This window comes from Xenopus laevis, chromosome 5L (genome assembly GCF_017654675.1).
Source record: "Xenopus laevis strain J_2021 chromosome 5L, Xenopus_laevis_v10.1, whole genome shotgun sequence".
Classification (NCBI taxonomy): domain Eukaryota; kingdom Metazoa; phylum Chordata; class Amphibia; order Anura; family Pipidae; genus Xenopus; species Xenopus laevis.
Genome location: NC_054379.1, coordinates 15698537 through 15715303, shown reverse-complemented (window position 1 = coordinate 15715303; position 16767 = coordinate 15698537). Strand labels below are relative to the sequence as shown.

The 16767-nt window shown below is 42.2% G+C and overlaps 1 protein-coding gene across 1 annotated transcript; it reads right to left on the bottom strand.

Annotated features, from left to right (window-relative positions):
• Positions 1–4943: 4943 nt before the first annotated feature.
• On the bottom strand, positions 4944–16724 carry LOC108716467 (mitochondrial amidoxime-reducing component 1). Its single transcript, XM_018262623.2, has 7 exons — positions 15987–16724; positions 13429–13602; positions 12859–13024; positions 9702–9842; positions 7981–8045; positions 5538–5612; positions 4944–5226 (listed from the first exon to the last, which is right to left on the bottom strand). The coding sequence occupies exons 1-7, from the start codon at positions 16214–16216 to the stop codon at positions 5100–5102; spliced, it is 978 nt and encodes a 325-aa protein (XP_018118112.1). The 5' UTR covers positions 16217–16724; the 3' UTR covers positions 4944–5099.
• Positions 16725–16767: the final 43 nt, after the last annotated feature.

Below are 16767 nucleotides of genomic sequence, written 5' to 3'. Positions count from 1 at the left end.
TACAGCCATGTCCCCAATGACAATCATTCTGAAAGTTTAAAAACACAGTTGGGGACATGGGGGGCTGTGTAAGTAAGTTCAGTATCATCCAGTACTGGCAGCAGCTTAGATATTGGCCTCATGTGAGTTCTCTGTGCCAGGGACACAATGCCTCATTTTACAGCTACAGCTCCATCTTGCAAACTGCTAATCCATCTCTCTGCAGAGGTAGTGTAGGCAGGGTTGGCTGCAAATGCAGTGGAATAAACCCCAGAACAAAAAGAGGCTCCTGTTTGGAGACGTGGGATATTGGGTATAAAAAGGCTGCTGAAAGTTCAGAGCAAATTTAAATTCCACACAAACAGCCCTGCATTAAAATTCAATATTTCTGGGTTCCAGTCCAGCGTTTATACTCGCATTTACTGGAATGTTCTGGCACCATCTAGTGGCCGGTCCCTGCAGTTACTACTTGAGAAAGATCAAAGGACGTTTCCGAAAAAGATCATTTTCTTTTACAGCAGTTGCCATCCAACCCTTTCCATATAGATTCATTCTTTAAAGGGCAATTTCACCTGTAAAAGTTACTATACTGTAGTGCAAATCTGCAACACTTTGTAATTGCAACAAACTTGGTACCTGGTTACCAAGCATCAGTGACCCTAGCAACTAGACTGTGGTTGTAATGGCAGACTGGAAGTAGGACTCCCTGGGTGAGGTTAAATACTTTTTACCACTCAAAAATTAATTAAAAAATTAATACTATTAGTATTAAATTAATATTACAGTGAAACAAGGATAATTATCAGCTGATCCCTTTCAATAGCTTCCCATGAATCCTCAAAATAAATGGGTCAGGCATCATGTGTAACGGGGTGAAAGTGTGTAATATTCAGGTCGACTATTGGATAGGGGGTGTAGAATTTAAAGGGGTGGTTCACCTTTAGGTTAAGTTTAGTATGTTATAGAAGAGCAAATTCGAAACAACTTTTGGGTTGGTCTTCATTATTTATTTGTTATACTTTATAATTGATTTTCCTTTTTATTCTGTCTCTTTCCAGCTTTCAAATGGGGGTCACTGACCCCATCTAAAAAACAAATGCTCTGTAAGGCTACAAATGGAAAACTTTTTATTACTTATATTTCTATTCAGGCCTCTCCTACTCATATTCTAGTCTCTTATTCAAATCAGTGAATGGTTGCTAGGGGAATTAGGACCAGATTACTGAAATTGCAAACTGGAGAGCTGCTGAATGAAAAGCTAAATAACTCAAAAACCACAAATAATAAAAAATGAAAACCAAATGCAAATTGTCTTAGAATATCACCCTCTACATCATACTAACAGTTAATTTAAAGGCGTACAACCCCTTTAAATACTATGCAATCTGAGGATAATTACTAGTAGTGGCCACTGGAGGAATAAAGGAAAGACAATAAAGAAAAGGAAGGGTCCAGGGAAGTATAAAAGGCTTTGGCCATGTGGGTCCTTACTGGAAGGAAAGTGGAAAGACTTAACCAGAGAAGGGTTTTTATGTCATTGTTCAATGAAAAGTGAGATACCATCAGGGTAGGGCAGATCTAGCCGACCTTTTTGGGCAAGAGCAGATAGAACAGAGTGGATTGGGTGACTCTGGTGTTGTTCTTTAATCCAAGGGTGTTTAGAAGCCCCACTCTGAGAAAAGGTCATGGAAGATGATGGTGAGAATGTGATGGGACATTAGGAATAGGCCTGTGTGATGCTCTGGGCCAAACCCTGCAAAATATCTGCACTGTAAAAAGTTCAGCCCCTGGAATAACATTGAACTACAGCTCTTCAGGGGACGGACCTTGTGGGTCTCAACATGTTCCAGGGTAAATTTATTTCAATACAATGCCATGTTTTTCCCTTTTGTTTGTCACATTGCTGTATTGTATCAGTGTATAGCACCCAGTGGCGTAACTAGATGTTACTGGCCCCCACAGCAAATTCGATTTAGGGCCCAAAAATAATGCCAAGTTGGCCTGTTCTACCAAGATATAGTAAAATTGCTCATTAAAGGGGAAGTAAAGTCTAAAATAGAATAAGGCTAGAAATTCTGTATTTTGTATACTAAACATAAACATGAACTTACTGCACCACAAGCCCAATCAAACAAATGATTTATGCTTTCAAAGTTGGCTACAGGGGGTCACCCACCATCTGATAACTTTGTTATATATCTTTGCAAGACCAAGACTGTGCACATGCTCAGTGTGGTCTGGGCTGCTTAGGGATCATCATACATTATCAAAACAGCACAAGTCAAATAATATCTGCCAGAAGCCGATACAGCAAGACTGATTAATAATCAGAATATACAGACTGCACTGGGTCCTGTGTTCTCATGTAATCTAATGTGGATTTTATAGTTTTTGTATTGTTTAATACAAACTTTCTCCAACTCTGCAGAACAAGTGGCTGCAGCAAAATAATCCTCCAAAATAGAATCTGTTTAAATCTGGCTCCATGATCTTTGTCCCTGCAGCTGGAGTTGGAAACAGTAAAGGGGATGAAAAGGCAAAAATAAAATCCAATACAAAGCTCTACACAGTCGCCGACTGCTCTACAGGGAAACAAACAAAGCTGCTTGAGTTCTGCATGGCTGGGAAGTAAGGCGGGGGCTCCCCCTGCTGTTCATAAGTATGATTTTTTCCCTGCTCAGCAGTTAGGGACCGTCTGACAATTCCTATCCACAGCAGTAAATGAAGGGAGAATTTCACTGCATACAGTCAGGTTTCTTATAAAAACGGTACACATTCTTTTATTGAAGTATATTGGAGATAGGTTTCTTTTTCATTAAAGAAAGTAAAAATGGGATTTAATTTTTTTCCTTTACATGCCCTTTAATAAGGGCCTCCACTCCAACAGTAGGGTCTACTTCCTCTGTAGTTATGTCCCTGATGGCACCGAGTATACAGTCAGTGGGGTAACTAACATACAGAAGACTGGGAGAGGGTGACCTAGAGAGTTGTGGGGTCTGATATATGGTTCCACCTACTTCTCCCCTTGCTGTCTGGTCATGCGCTGGTCCCCCACAAGAAAATAAGGGGGTGCTAGTTGTCTCTACTCCCACATGGTTGGGGCCCAGCTACTTATACAGTCTCACTAGTTACATAAAGATATACATATATATTAAATGCAGATAACAACAAGGTAACCGGTCCATTGAGTGGAGACTTCTCCGAGCCCCCATTGCGACAAACATAAAATTCACTCCATTAAATCACTGCCCATAATATATCACAATCCCGGGGCTAAATACACAAGGAACATTTCTGTTTGAAGAAGACTCTCTGCGGTTATTTTTGCCGTTCCCAGTGCCAGCCAATGACAAATGCCCCTTGTCAGAATATTCTGCACCGTGATATAAAGCACAACCCCAAGCTCTCCCAGAAGAAAAAGCCGGCTGATTGGTGGCGTATTTACTTAGCTGCGCTATAAAACCAGGACCCATTAAGAAATTATCCGCCGGGTCGTTTACTTTAGAGAGAAACAACCACTAATTGCTGTCACATTGTTAGGACGGGGCCCATTGCATTTCTCTGCCACTTACACGAGCTGGAGAGAAATAATATTTTGATGGTGATTTAAACGACGCTCAGTTTAACTGCGCAGGAAACCTGCATTAAGGTGCAGTTCAGCAGGGACCCCGAAATATTCAGGGACAGTCTAGAAACAAGATCCGTTTGGGGAGGAGACCTTTGACTGCACATGGATTGGGGTTTAATCTGCGAAAACTATGTGATCTGTGGGGTCCACGTGGGCCACTAAAAAAACTTTGACCTGATCATATTATGGTGTAATCACATCACCCAAAATGATCTGATCCCCAGAAACACCTGTACTTGTTTATGAGGGTGAGATTTGGGGCAAGTGCTCATTTGTGCCCTGGGTACCCCTGGAACTATAGCAGGGTGACTGTTACGCCAATGTTTCTATATAACTATAACCTTGTTATGAGCTAAGGGGCCCAGTCTGAAGGCCAGTTAGGGGAGATTTGGGGTGAGTGTTTATTTGTGTCCTGGGTACCCCTGGAACTATAGCAGGGTGACTGTTACCCCAATGTTTCTATATATCTGTAACCTTGTTATGAGCTAAGGGGGCCCAGCCTGAAGGCCAGTTAGGGGGAGATTTGGGGTGAGTGTTTATTTGTACCCTGGGTACCCCTGGAACTATAGCAGGGTGACTGTTACCCCAATGTTTCTATATATCTGTAACCTTGTTATGAGCTAAGGGGGCCCAGCCTGAAGGCCAGTTAGGGGGAGATTTGGGGTGAGTGCCTATTTGTACCCTGGGTACCCCTGGAACTATAGCAGGGTGAGTGTTACCCCAATGTTTCTATATATCTGTAACCTTGTTATGAGCTAAGGGGCCCAGTCTGAAGGCTATGGTTTCATCTGATCTTTCTGTGTGATATGGGGGGGGGCATATCCACACTCCCCCCATGATAATAATTCCTTAGTGAAACCCTGTCTGGTGCAAAACAAATAGACTATAATGGAGGGGGGATATAAAGACAGGTGCAATGTTCACTCTAGTTCTAACCCATAGCAAACAATCATCATGCAACATTTTTGTAGTCCGGTTTGAAAAGCAAATATCTGATTAGTTGCTATTGGTTACTAGAACTGCCTCAAAGATTACACGGGTATAGCCAATTCTTTCGAGGTTCAATACTCCTGATCTCCCTGACATCTCCTCTACACACATTTATTTTACTGTGTTATTTGGGCAGCTTTGAGGAAATGTTTGCATTGGTCTGTGAAAGACTCAATATCATGTCTTACAGCACTACAACTCCCAGCATTCCTGGCTACAGTGAGGTGAGGTCAGGCCCCTGCTTCCCATTGGTGGACAAACACTGTGCTCAGGAATTCTGGGAGAAATCCGATGTGCACCAGGTTACTACTTGCTCATAGGTTGCTATGGGTTACAAGACCCACCATTCAGACACAATGATTTATTTAAATCGGTCATGTAGATTAAGAACATCAAAGAACCAGTTACAGTTGGATCAGCAGGAGTTCTGCAGCTTTGACTTCCATGATGGACCTGTGACTGTTCAGTTCTAGATCAGTGACATTTTATTCCAGGCACCGGGTCAGTATACGACTTGGAACACTGGGTCACCGACCTTAACATCTCCTTTCTTTAGTACTCGGAAGTACTGCCCAAACAGGGGGCTGGACTTGAACAGCTTCTTCAGTTCTGTCTGGCACAGGCGATAGCTGGTAGAGAAGGGAGACTGTTAGTGGGTCAGTCAGTCCCCGGGAGCCCCTTGTTACCAGCACCCAGAACATACCCTTAAAGGGGCAGCACTCTTTTAAAAAAGTTTTTTCCATTCCATTAACATTAACTCTCTTTATAGTGAAGGCTTATATGTTATCTTTACTTTAGGGTCAGTGACCCCAGCAACCAGAAATCGTAAAGAGGCATCTATTTGGTTTCTCTTTCTATTTGATTTCTATAAAATGACCCTACCCAAAAGAAAAAAACATTAAGCCCCTCCCACCACACAGGATTCTGCGTAACCACTTACCTGCGTAATGTCTTGAGGGGTTCATGCTTTGCATGAGGGGTCCCTGTGTCTGGATCAACAGTGGTCAAGAGACACCTTAGTAAGAGAACAGAAACTAATTAAAGAGGAAGTAAAGTCAATTCATAATTTATAAGATTCTCTCTGCCTTTGATTTATGAGAATTTACAATGCAAAGCAAATATTTACTAACAATCTGAAATATTTTTCTTCCATATCTTTCCCCTGGGGGCAAAAATCCTTTCCCTTGGTTTATGCTGTAGGCAGGGCCGCCATCAGGGGGGGACAGGGGGGACAAGCGTACCGGGCCCGGGCATGAAGGGGGGCCCGGCAGCGCTGCATTTTTTTGAAGATCCGGGCCCCCCTTACGAGCGCCCGAGCCGTACGTCATTCCTCTTCAGTGCCGAATGCGGAAGTGCCGAAAAGCCGAAGCCGATGCGCCGAAAAGACCCGAAGTCACGGAAAAAGCCGAAGTCCCGAAGTCACGAAGCGCCGAAAAGACCCGAAGTCACGAAAACAGCCGAAGCCGAAGTCCTGAAGCGGTGAAAAGACCCGAAGTCACGAAAGGAGGCGAAGTGGAAGTCCTGAAGCCATGAGTTCAATTCTACTGAACACCAGTTTGTGTTTTTTTTTTTTTAATCCCCTGGCCACCAATGTATTATTTTAATATTCTATAGGCCCCTGCCACCAATCTTTTTTTTAAAACTTTTGTTTTTGGGGCCCCAATTTTTTTTTTAACTCGTAAGGGGCCCCTTGCCACCATTGTTTTTTTTGGTTTTTTTTTTTAAAAAAAAATTAATTTTCTTTTTGGTGGCCCCAAATTTTTTTAACTTGTAAGGGGGCCCCTGCCACCAGTTTTTTTTTTTTTCAAAAAAAAATAATTTTTTTTAAAAATTTTTTTTTGGGGCCCCAATTTGTTTTTAACTTGTAAGGGGGCCCCTGCCACCAGTTTTTTTTTTTTCAAAAAAATTTTTTTTTCCAAATTTTTTTTTTGGGGCCCCAATTTGTTTTTAACTTATAAGGGGGCCCCTGCCGCCAATGTTTTTTTTTTTTTCAAAAAAAAATTAATTTTTTTTCAAATTTTTTTTTGGGGCCCCAATTTGTTTTTAACTTGTAAGGGGGCCCCTGCCACCAGTTGTTTTTTTTTCAAAAAAAATTTTTTTTTCCAAATTTTTTTTTTGGGGCCCCAATTTGTTTTTAACTTATAAGGGGGCCCCTGCCGCCAATGTTTTTTTTTTTTTCAAAAAAAAATTAATTTTTTTTCAAATTTTTTTTTGGGGCCCCAATTTGTTTTTAACTTATAAGGGGGCCCCTGCCACCAATGTTTGTTTATTTTTTAGTTTTTTTTACATTGTATTTGTTGGGGCCCCAAGTTTTTTTTAACTTATAAGGGGGCCCCTGCCACCAATGTTTTTAAAAAAAAAAAAAATTTAATTTTTTTTTTTGGGGCCCCAATTTTTTTTATAAGGGGGCCCTGACCATCAATAGCTTTTTACAACTTGTGTGGGGGGGGGGTTACTTTTTTAGCGCTGATGTCTGTGTGGTCTTTTAACTGCGATGTGGGCGGGATATGGGGCGGAGCTTGGTCGTCAGTGTGGGCGGGGCCCAGGGGGCCCCAAAAATGTTGTTGTACGGGGCCCCGTGATTTCTAATGGCGGCCCTGGCTGTAGGTGGACATTTCTATGGGGGAAAAAGGCATCATGGGGCCCTCCTTCCTCATCACTTGAGTCCCCTGGAGAGGAGAGCTCTGGTAACTATGGGGGCTTTCATTTTAAAGGGATTGTTCACCTTTGTGAAGAACTGTTAGTATGATGTAGAGAGTGATATTCTGAGACAATTTGCAATTGGTTATAATTTTTTATTATTTGTGGTTTTTGAGTTATTTAGCTTTTTATTCAGCATCCAGTTTCCAATTTTAGCAATCTGGTTGCTAGGGTCCAAATTACCCTAGCAACCATTAATTTATTTGTATAAGAGACTAGAATATGAATAACAGAGGGTCTGAAGAGAAAGACGAGTATTTAAAAGTAGCAATAACGATACATTTGTAGCCTTACAGAGGATTAATTTTTTAGATGGGGTCAGTGACCCCCATTTGAAAACTGGAAAGAAGGTAATTCAAAAAGTAATTCAAAAACTATAAAAATAAAGGCCAATTGAAAAGTTGCTTAGAATTAGCCATTCTATAACATACTAAAAGTTAACTTAAAGATGAACCACACCTTTAAGAAGACCACACCCCTTTATACCCAAATACACCCTGTGTGCCCTCTACCTCATTTTTAGTCCCCAGGAACCTGGATCTGGATCTCATATTTGTACAATTTCCCCCACTGAGACCAGGGTCCCGATAGGTCTGTCCCACTTACTTCAATTCTCAGGGGGAAAATATTAATAAAAATATTAAAACTGCCCCAATTTGGGAAAATGGGAGGTGGGCACTGACCTGATACTTGGCATCACTCTCTTCAGGGTCACATCTCTGCCAATTTGAATCTCTTCCCAGGAGTCCTGTGTAAATGGAAATCATTGTAGTGAAATATCCCATATCTGCATTAAAAAAAATCCCTAAAAAGCAATATTCTAAATGTAACCGACGTGTCTCTGTCATTAGATATTTCCAACAAAGTTTCATTTGTTCTGATGTCTGTAGCTGGCAACTGGAATGTTCTGGGGACAACATAGCATGAACCAAGTAATTGGACGCATTAAAAAGTGCTCTCTTTTTACCACTAGATGGCAGTCTTATCACAGTGATCTGATCTTTAATAAACAAATATTTTCTTTCCTTTCTTCTGACAAAGCACTGATGGATTGTTGTTTTGTTTTTTTACTACTTATCCCTTCCCCCTATACTTAGAAGAGTGTGTGCACAAATAAATAATGAGATCTGTATAAATAGGTCCCCTTTTCTTTGGTTGCAGTTTTTCTCAGGCTTTCGGATAAGGAGGAGTTCAATATGCAGGGGGGTAATCAGTGCGCTGGTAATGTGATTATACCCCTTAGTGTGTGTCTGTCTGTCTGTCTATCTGCCTAGTAATCTGTTATCTATACATTATCTATCTGTCTCTATCTTAAGGTGGCCATACACGGATAGATCCGCTCGTTTGGCGATGTCGCCAAACGAGCGGATCTCCCTCCGATATGCCCACCTTGAGGTGGGCAATATCGGGCTGATCCGATCGTGGGCCCTAGGGCCCAACGATCGGATCCTAGCGTTCGCCAAACGGGCGGTCGGATCGCGGGACCGCATCAACGAACAGATGCGGCCGCGATCCGACGGGATTTTTAACCCCATCCGATCGAGATCTGGCCGACTTTCGGCCAGATCTCGATCGGGGAAGCCCGTCGGGGGCCCCCATACACGGGCCAATAAGCTGCCAACTTGGTCTGTCGGCAGCTTTTATCGGCCCGTGTATGGCCACCATTAGTGTACGTCTGATTGGTGGATATCCAAAGTGAAGGGAAGGCAATTGCCCCTGTTATAGTTGTACCTATGGGAATAGATTAAAGGCTGTGTTTGGATGGGCAAAATGCCAGTGATTTTGGGGATGTCCCATAGCATGTTTGCCCCTATGGGCTTTTTGTAAGTGGATTATAACAATAAAGGAGCCCTATGGGAGGTGACAAGGAAGCCTGAGCATTAGAGACAATGGCTTTTAGGGCAGGGGCACACAAAGCTACTGGGGGAGATTAGTCGCCCAGCGACAAATCGCTTCTTCTTTGGGCGACTAATCTCCTCGAACTGCCTCCCACTGGCTAGAGTCTAAATCGTCGGCGGGATGGCACTCGGAGAGTTACGTTTTCCGAAGTCGCCCAAAGTTTTCTCGTAATCTCCCCCAACTGCCTCCCGACGGCTAGAATGTAAATCGCCAACGGGATGGCAATCGGTGTGCTTCATTTTCCGAAGTCGTCCGAAGTTGCCTCACGAGGAAAATTCAGGCAACTTCGGAAAACCAAGAGCTCCGAGTGCCACCCCGTCAACGATTTACACTGTAGCTGGCGGGAGGCATTTCGGGGAGATTAGTCGCCCCAAAGAAGAGGAAATTTGTCGCTGGGCGACTAATCTCCCCGAATCTGAGCGTGTGTCTCTGCCCATAGAGGTAAAGCTGGAACTCCAATCTGCACAAATTTTCTGCATGGCCATAGCCTTGGTATAGGACTTACCTCTTCATAGGCACCGCATCCTGAAATCAAAATGTTGGGTCGGAAATTGCGAAATGTCACCTTTTCCTCCAGTCTGGAGTTCAGATCCTCAACTGAGGTTTCAGAAAGCACATGAAGGGGGCTCAGTTCTGGATACGCCACCTGAAACATAAATAATGCACTGCTGGTTAAATCTTATCTATACATATATAGATATATAGGAACTGTTATCCAGAATGCTCGGGACCTGGGGTTTTCCGGATAAAGGGTATTTCTGTAATTTGGATCTTCATACCTTAAGTCTACTAGAAAATCATGTCAGCATTAAATAAACCCAATAGGCTGGTTTTGCTTCCAATAAGGATTCAAGATATCTTAGTTTGGATCAAGTTCAAGCTACTGTTTTATTATTCCAGGGAAATCAGTTTTAAGAATTTGGATTTGTATATAATGGAGTCTATGGGAGACAACCTTTCCGTAATTAGGAACTTTCTGGATAATGGGTTTCCGGATAACGGATCCCATACCTGTACTTGCTCTTGACTTTCACCTAATTCTTTTGAAACTCTTTGAAAACTCTAGTGCCCCCTCCTGGTCAGAAAGTCTCAGAGCTGGCAGGTCGGGAGTGAGACTGAATATGGACACTGAGAGATGAACATGATTGTTTTAAAGAAATAGTACATCAATAAGCCCATCAAGGTTACGCCCACAACTTTTAAAGGGGTGGTTCACTGTTAAAGAGATACTGACACCTGAAATTAAACTTTTTTTTACATCTATTATAATATTGGCTTTGCAAGCTACTTTTAACTTTGCCATAAAGTATTTGCATGATGCTTTTACATTACCTGTCTGATCCCTCATGTTCCTGTATGAGGGGGCTGCCATATTTGTGCAGCAGGAGTCCGTTAGCATTAGAAACTGTAACTAACAGGCTGAGATGGGACAGTCAGGTTGGCAAAGTCAGAGTGTCAGAGTGTCAGAGTCAGGCTTAGGAACTTCAACTAACAATTATATACAAAAACAAACCTCTCAGCAAAAAATGATCAACATGACCTATAGGTAAGATTTAATGTACATTCATATGCTAAAATTCATTTTTTAGTGTTAGTATCACTTTAAGTTAACGTTTAATATGTTATAGAATGACTAATTCTAAGCAACTTTTCAACTGGCCTTTTTTTAAATAGTTTTTGAAATATTTGCCTTCTTCTGGCTCTTTACAACTTTCAAATGGGGCTCATCTAAAAAACGAATGCTCTGTAAGGATACACATTTATGGTTATTGTTTGCTACTTTTTATTACCCAGCCTCTCCTGTTCATATTCCAGTCTCATATTCATATCAATGCATCGTTGCTAGCAAGCCCGGACTGGCCATCTGTGAGTTCGGGCCTCTCTGTTTATAATATAAATGGGCTGCACGGGTCCTCTGTTCTATAAACGGGCTGCTGGAGGTAGAGAGATTATCTTTGCTGGCCCAACCCCCTATTGCAACAATGTAAGGGTCAGGCCACATGAGCCTTCATCAGGACGACAATCTCCCCGAACTGCCTTCCTCCTGCCCTCCGCCGGCTAAAATGAAAATCACCTGGGGGAATGTACACGCAGCGCTTTATTTTCCGAAGTCGACCAAAGTTGCCTCACGTCGAAGCGCCGCATGTGAATTGCCGCAGGTGATTGTGATTTTAGCCAGCGAAGGGCAGGGGGAAGGCAGTTCGGGGAGATTGTCGTCCTGATGAAGAGGCGATTTGTCGATGGGGCGACTAATCTCCCCGAATCTGCTCGTGTGGCCTGACCCTAACGGAGTTCCCTGGCTGAGCCTGCCGAGGAGGGGGTGGGGCCAGCACAGAGCAAGCAACGTACAGCATAGCAAGGTAAAAAATACCTCCTGCATTTTCTCTTAGCAAAAAGGTTTATTCTTGGGAAAAATGCTTTACTTTTTATGGTACTGGTGATTATTTCTACGTCAATTGCTGTGTTTGTTGAGAGTTTTTAAAAGCCAGTATCTTGCTTAGACTATGAAACTGCTTCTAGTGTAAATTTTCATAGTGTTGAACTATAAAATTTAAGCAACATTTTAAGGCCTGTTGGGCCACAGTCCTAATTCAAGGAGTGGAGTTATATAGTGATTCTATTACACTTAATGTGCCAATTTGTAAGTTTTTGAATGATATTTAACAATGTCTATGTGACACTATATGAAGGGTTATGGTAAAGGCATTATGGTTTAAAAAATTCAGCAGCCAGTCACCATTCCTGTCTATTTCAGCTCATTCCAAGCTCTTTCAGTTTTTGGTGAACTTTGTATTGTGCCCTTTACTTTATGGTGAACTTTGTCAGCCATTGTGAGAAATAGCCAGTGTCAGACTGGCCCAGCGAGCCAGACCCCCACTCTCAACAGTTTTTCCAGCCAATTACACAACAGCAACCCAGAAACCTCACCCATGTTCTGAAAACCACACCCTTAATTAACTGATTCATCAGCAGAATCAGTTCATAGGCTTGATTAGATAGAATAGGCCGACCTTTGAACAGAACCAGTAGTAACTGCTTTGATTGGATCCCATAAATACTCTTCTGTCGTGATTTTTATGATGTTGTTTTTATTTCTAAATTACACTGTTTACACTGCAAACAATTCATTCTACAATATAAAATTTCATCACTGAACCAGCAACTGTATTGTTTTAGTTGTAATATAGTGTAGGTGCATCTCAGGTCATTTTGCCTGGTCATGTTCTTTCAGAAAGAGCCAGCACTTTAGGATGGAACTGCTTTCTGGCAGGCTGTTGTTTCTCCTACTTAATGTAAATGAATGTGTCTCAGTGGGACCTGGATATTACTATTGAGTGTTGTTCTTATATCTACCAGGCAGCTGTTATCTTGTATCTTCCCATTGTTCTGTTGTTAGGCTGCTGCCTGCTGGGGGGAAAGGGAGGGGGTGATATCTCTTCAACTTGCAGTACAGCAGTAAAGAGTGACTGAAGTTAATCAGTCACATGACTGGGGGCAGCTGGGAAACTGACAATATGTCTAGCCCCATGTCAGATTTCAAAATTAAATATAAAGGAATCAGTTTGCTCTTTTGAGAAACAGATTTCAGTGCAGAATTCTGCTGGAGTAGCACTATTAACTGATGGGGGTTTTTTTTCCATGACAGTATCCCTTTAACTCACTTTATCGTTCTCTGTGTATAGAACGTATTCATCTTTTGGGTTTCTGTGTTTCATTCTGTCCTCAAACTGGAGCAGGCGATACCCATGTTTGCTCCTCAGGGCACTAGTGATCCACTGAGACGCTTCATCTCCGCAGTCTCGCCCCTGCACCAGGTGCCCCAAAACCCTGAAATACACACATGTTGGCATTCACGTTTCAACAGCAACAAAAGGCCGGCAATATGGGCCCACGGGTCAGTATAGATCAGGAATAAAGAATAAAAAATAAGAGGTGTAGCAAGAAACCCATGGGCCTCTTGGCAAAATGATGGGGACCCTCATTATTTCCCCAGATACCTGTATATGTCCCTATAACCTCTAGTTCCTTAATCCATTGACTGACCCATCACTTAGCATCCCATCTCTCTTTGTGTCCTACCAATAGGACCATATCTCACCAGCTGCAGATACAAGTAGCACCCATTAATACACATGGAAATATGAGACATTTTTTGGGCATTCCACTGAATGGGAAGGTCACATTTTGGTTCATAAAGAGCAGATCAGGGAAGATCACGTATGACGACAAACCTGGAAGTGATGACTTCATTGGTTGAGGGATGTTTCAGAGGAACCTTGAGATCCTCCATTTCAGGGACACTCAGAGTTAAGGAGTCGTTATCACATGATGAATTGATGAGGACCAACCTTGGCTCATGACGAGCCGACACTACGGTTTTCTCCTCATTTGAAACAGCCCAGTGCCTACAAGGAAGACCATAAAAACACAGAAGAAGACAAACACAAGACAATACATCAGTAAATGAGGGATAAGATTAAGGGGAAGAGCCTCAGTCCTTCTGGACAAGGGAAGCCACATTTTGGCATTTTATTCCCTACACTTGAATTTCAGGCACTGACTATTGAACTTCCTTCAAAATCTTCTCCTGTTTCTTTAAAAATATTTAATTGAATGCTTTTAGCAAATGTTTTTCCTTTTATTCTTTATCTGTATGGATAAGAAAATTAATTCTGCCCAGGAGCACTGTAACCAAGCCAAATGCTGCTGTGTAATAATTATATCCACTGGCATTGCGTAACCACACCCACTGCGGAATTCAGAGAAGTTTTAACCCTTTCTGTGTGTCACATGATCCTACAAGCCTGAAGTTCCCACTTACAAGGACAACTGAATGTCGGGTATGAAATGGGGCAAACTATGGCCCCCCAGGTGTTTCTTCCTCCCCTATCTTAAAGGGGTGGTTCACCTTTAATTTAACTTTGAGTATATTATGGAATGGCTAATTCTAAGGAACTTTTTAATTGGTCTTCCTTTTTTTTTTAAAGTTTTTTTAATTATTTGCCATCTTCTTCTGACTATTTACAGCTTTCAAATGGGGGTCACTGACCCCATCTAAAATGCTCTGTAAGGCTACACACGTATTGTTACTTATTATTGCTACTTTTTATTATTCATCTTTCTATTCGGGCCTCTCCTATTCATATTCCAGTCTCTTATTAAATTCAGTCCCGGTTGCTAATGTCATTTGCACCCTAGCAACCAGATTACTGAAATTACAAACTGGAGAGCTGTTGAATAAAAACTAAATAACTCAAAAACCACACATAATAAAAAATTAAAACCAATAGCAAATTGTCTCCAAAAATCACTCTCTACATCATAGTAAAAGTTTAAAGGTGAACAACCCCTTAAATACTCAGATTCTCTGCTACCCCCTGGGAATTTTATCAGCACTTTGTATTTACAGTCACATTTTTAATGTTTGGCCACCCAGCTATGATCTCTATGGTTTCTAGAAATGCAAATTAGTGATTGGCCCAGAGCTACACAGTGCAGCCCCCCTTATATCTGATATAAGAAGAATGAGCATTTTGTCCAGCATTTAGATCCAACCAGACCACATTCATGATCCCGCTTGTTTACAGTAGGACCCCCTATGTCGCTCTATCCTGGAAAATGGACAGTTACTACATTGTCCCGTAGCCCCTTCTATAGTCTTTGTTGGGGTCAATTAACATTGGCTGTGGGTGTGAATAGGAACATGCACTAGTGGCCAAGAGGATTCAGCCCAAACCTCATTGTCTGTTGGATTTATTATCATTTGACTCAGCAGCGATCAAAGTACATCTGATACCGTCACCTTTACGTACTTGTCTTTAATCATTAATATTCTGTTAATAGCTAGTGACTGTTATTCCAGCTTTCCAACAAAAGTGACAGTGACACTTAACTGCTCCATTGTCATTCAATCCACTTATTGCTGAGATATTTAGCCCCATGTACATTGCTGTTTCCTGAAAGATTCCTTTACATTTACATGATTGGCTGGTTGGGCTAATTGTATATTAACCAGTTGGATATCACACAGGATCTGTGCAGCCACTGGGACAGAATGTTCTATTATACAGATAGCTAGAATGTCAGCCATAAAGCAGGGCAGGACTGCTGCTTACAATGGGATCAGATAGGAATTGTGCAGCCACTTAGACAGAATGCTCTGTTATACAGATAGCTAGAATCTCAGCTGCCATAAAGCAGGACAGGACTGCTGCTTACAATGGGGATCAGATAGGATCTGTGCAGCCACTGGGACAGAATGTTCTGTTATACAGATAGCTAGAATCTCAGCTGCCATAAAGCAGGACAGGACTGCTGCTTACAATGGGGATCAGATAGGATCTGTGCAGCCACTGGGACAGAATGCTCTGTTATACAGATAGCTAGAATCTCAGCTGCCATAAAGCAGGGCAGGACTGCTGCTTACAATTAGGGATGCACCAAATCCAGGATTCGTTCTGGGATCCGGCCAGGATTCAGCCTTTTTCAGCAGGATTCGGATTCGGTCAAATCCTTGTGTCTGGCCGAACCGAATCCGAATCCCAATTTGCATATGCAAATTAGGGACAGGAAGGGAAATCAGATAACTTTTTGTCACAAAACAAGGACGTAAAAATGTTTTTCCACTTCCTCCCTTACTGTCCCTAATTTGCATATGCATACGCAAATTAGGATTCAAATTTGGTTCGGTATTTGGTCGAATCTTTCATGAAGGAATCCCAAATAGTGGATTTGGTGCATCCCTACTTACAATGGTAATAGTATAAAGTATATAGGGGAGTATCATTACCTGTCTCTGAGAGGGCCGTTCCTCAGTCCATGCACAGAGCATTCTGCTTCCGGTAAAGGAACCCCTTTGCAAGACTTAATTGGATACACAACGAGCTGTGTCACTTCTCCCACTTTTCTGAGCTTTCTCTTCTTTTTTCTTTGAAACAAAACCAGCCAGGCAAGTCCTATGGCAGCACCAACACTAGCCACAGATACAAGCAGCATACGATGGCTAACTGTGGCTTCCATGGTACAGAAATCAGATCTATATCAGCCTTTGTGCTCTGGGAAGGACTCACCCTTGGTGCTGCCTCAGTTGAGTAGCTCCCACACCCAGTGCTGTTCCAAATTATGCAACAGGGAAACAGAGCAGCAAAAATTTAAATCCAGAGTCTTCTGACGTAGAGTTGGCTCAAACCCACCTTCAGTTGCATTAACTCTTTATTCTTCCCTTTCCTGTGATGGGATAATAACAGCAGATGAGGATCAAGCCAACAGGTAGAGACAGGTAGAAACTCCCAGTCCTATTTCCCCTGCGCCAGATGCATCACCCCGTGTGACCACCACTAGCCCTGCAGCTGATTATTTCCTAGTCTCTTAGAATCATTTTGGTTCTGTTTAAGGAACGTAACTTTAAATTCGGTTGTGCTCTAAACTCTCCAGTAGATGAGTAACCAGTGAAGGACGGTTGGACAGACGCCATTGAGCAGCCAATGAAGGTTGGTTGGAGGTGTGACATTCGTCAGACTATTAACTTCTGGACGTCACTAATTAATAACTTCCCTTTCTGACCAGTGAAC

Excerpts from the sequence above, each read along its gene's own strand:
- LOC108716467 (XM_018262623.2), bottom strand. The coding sequence starts at position 16,216 with ATGGAAGCCACAGTTAGCCATCGTATGCTGCTTGTATCTGTGGCTAGT. Across the intron at positions 8,046-9,701 it reads GATGCGGTGCCTATGAAGAG|GACTCCTGGGAAGAGATTCA; the intron begins GTAAGTCCTATA and ends CCATTTACACAG. Across the intron at positions 5,227-5,537 it reads CCCCTCAAGACATTACGCAG|CTATCGCCTGTGCCAGACAG; the intron begins GTAAGTGGTTAC and ends CTTCTCTACCAG.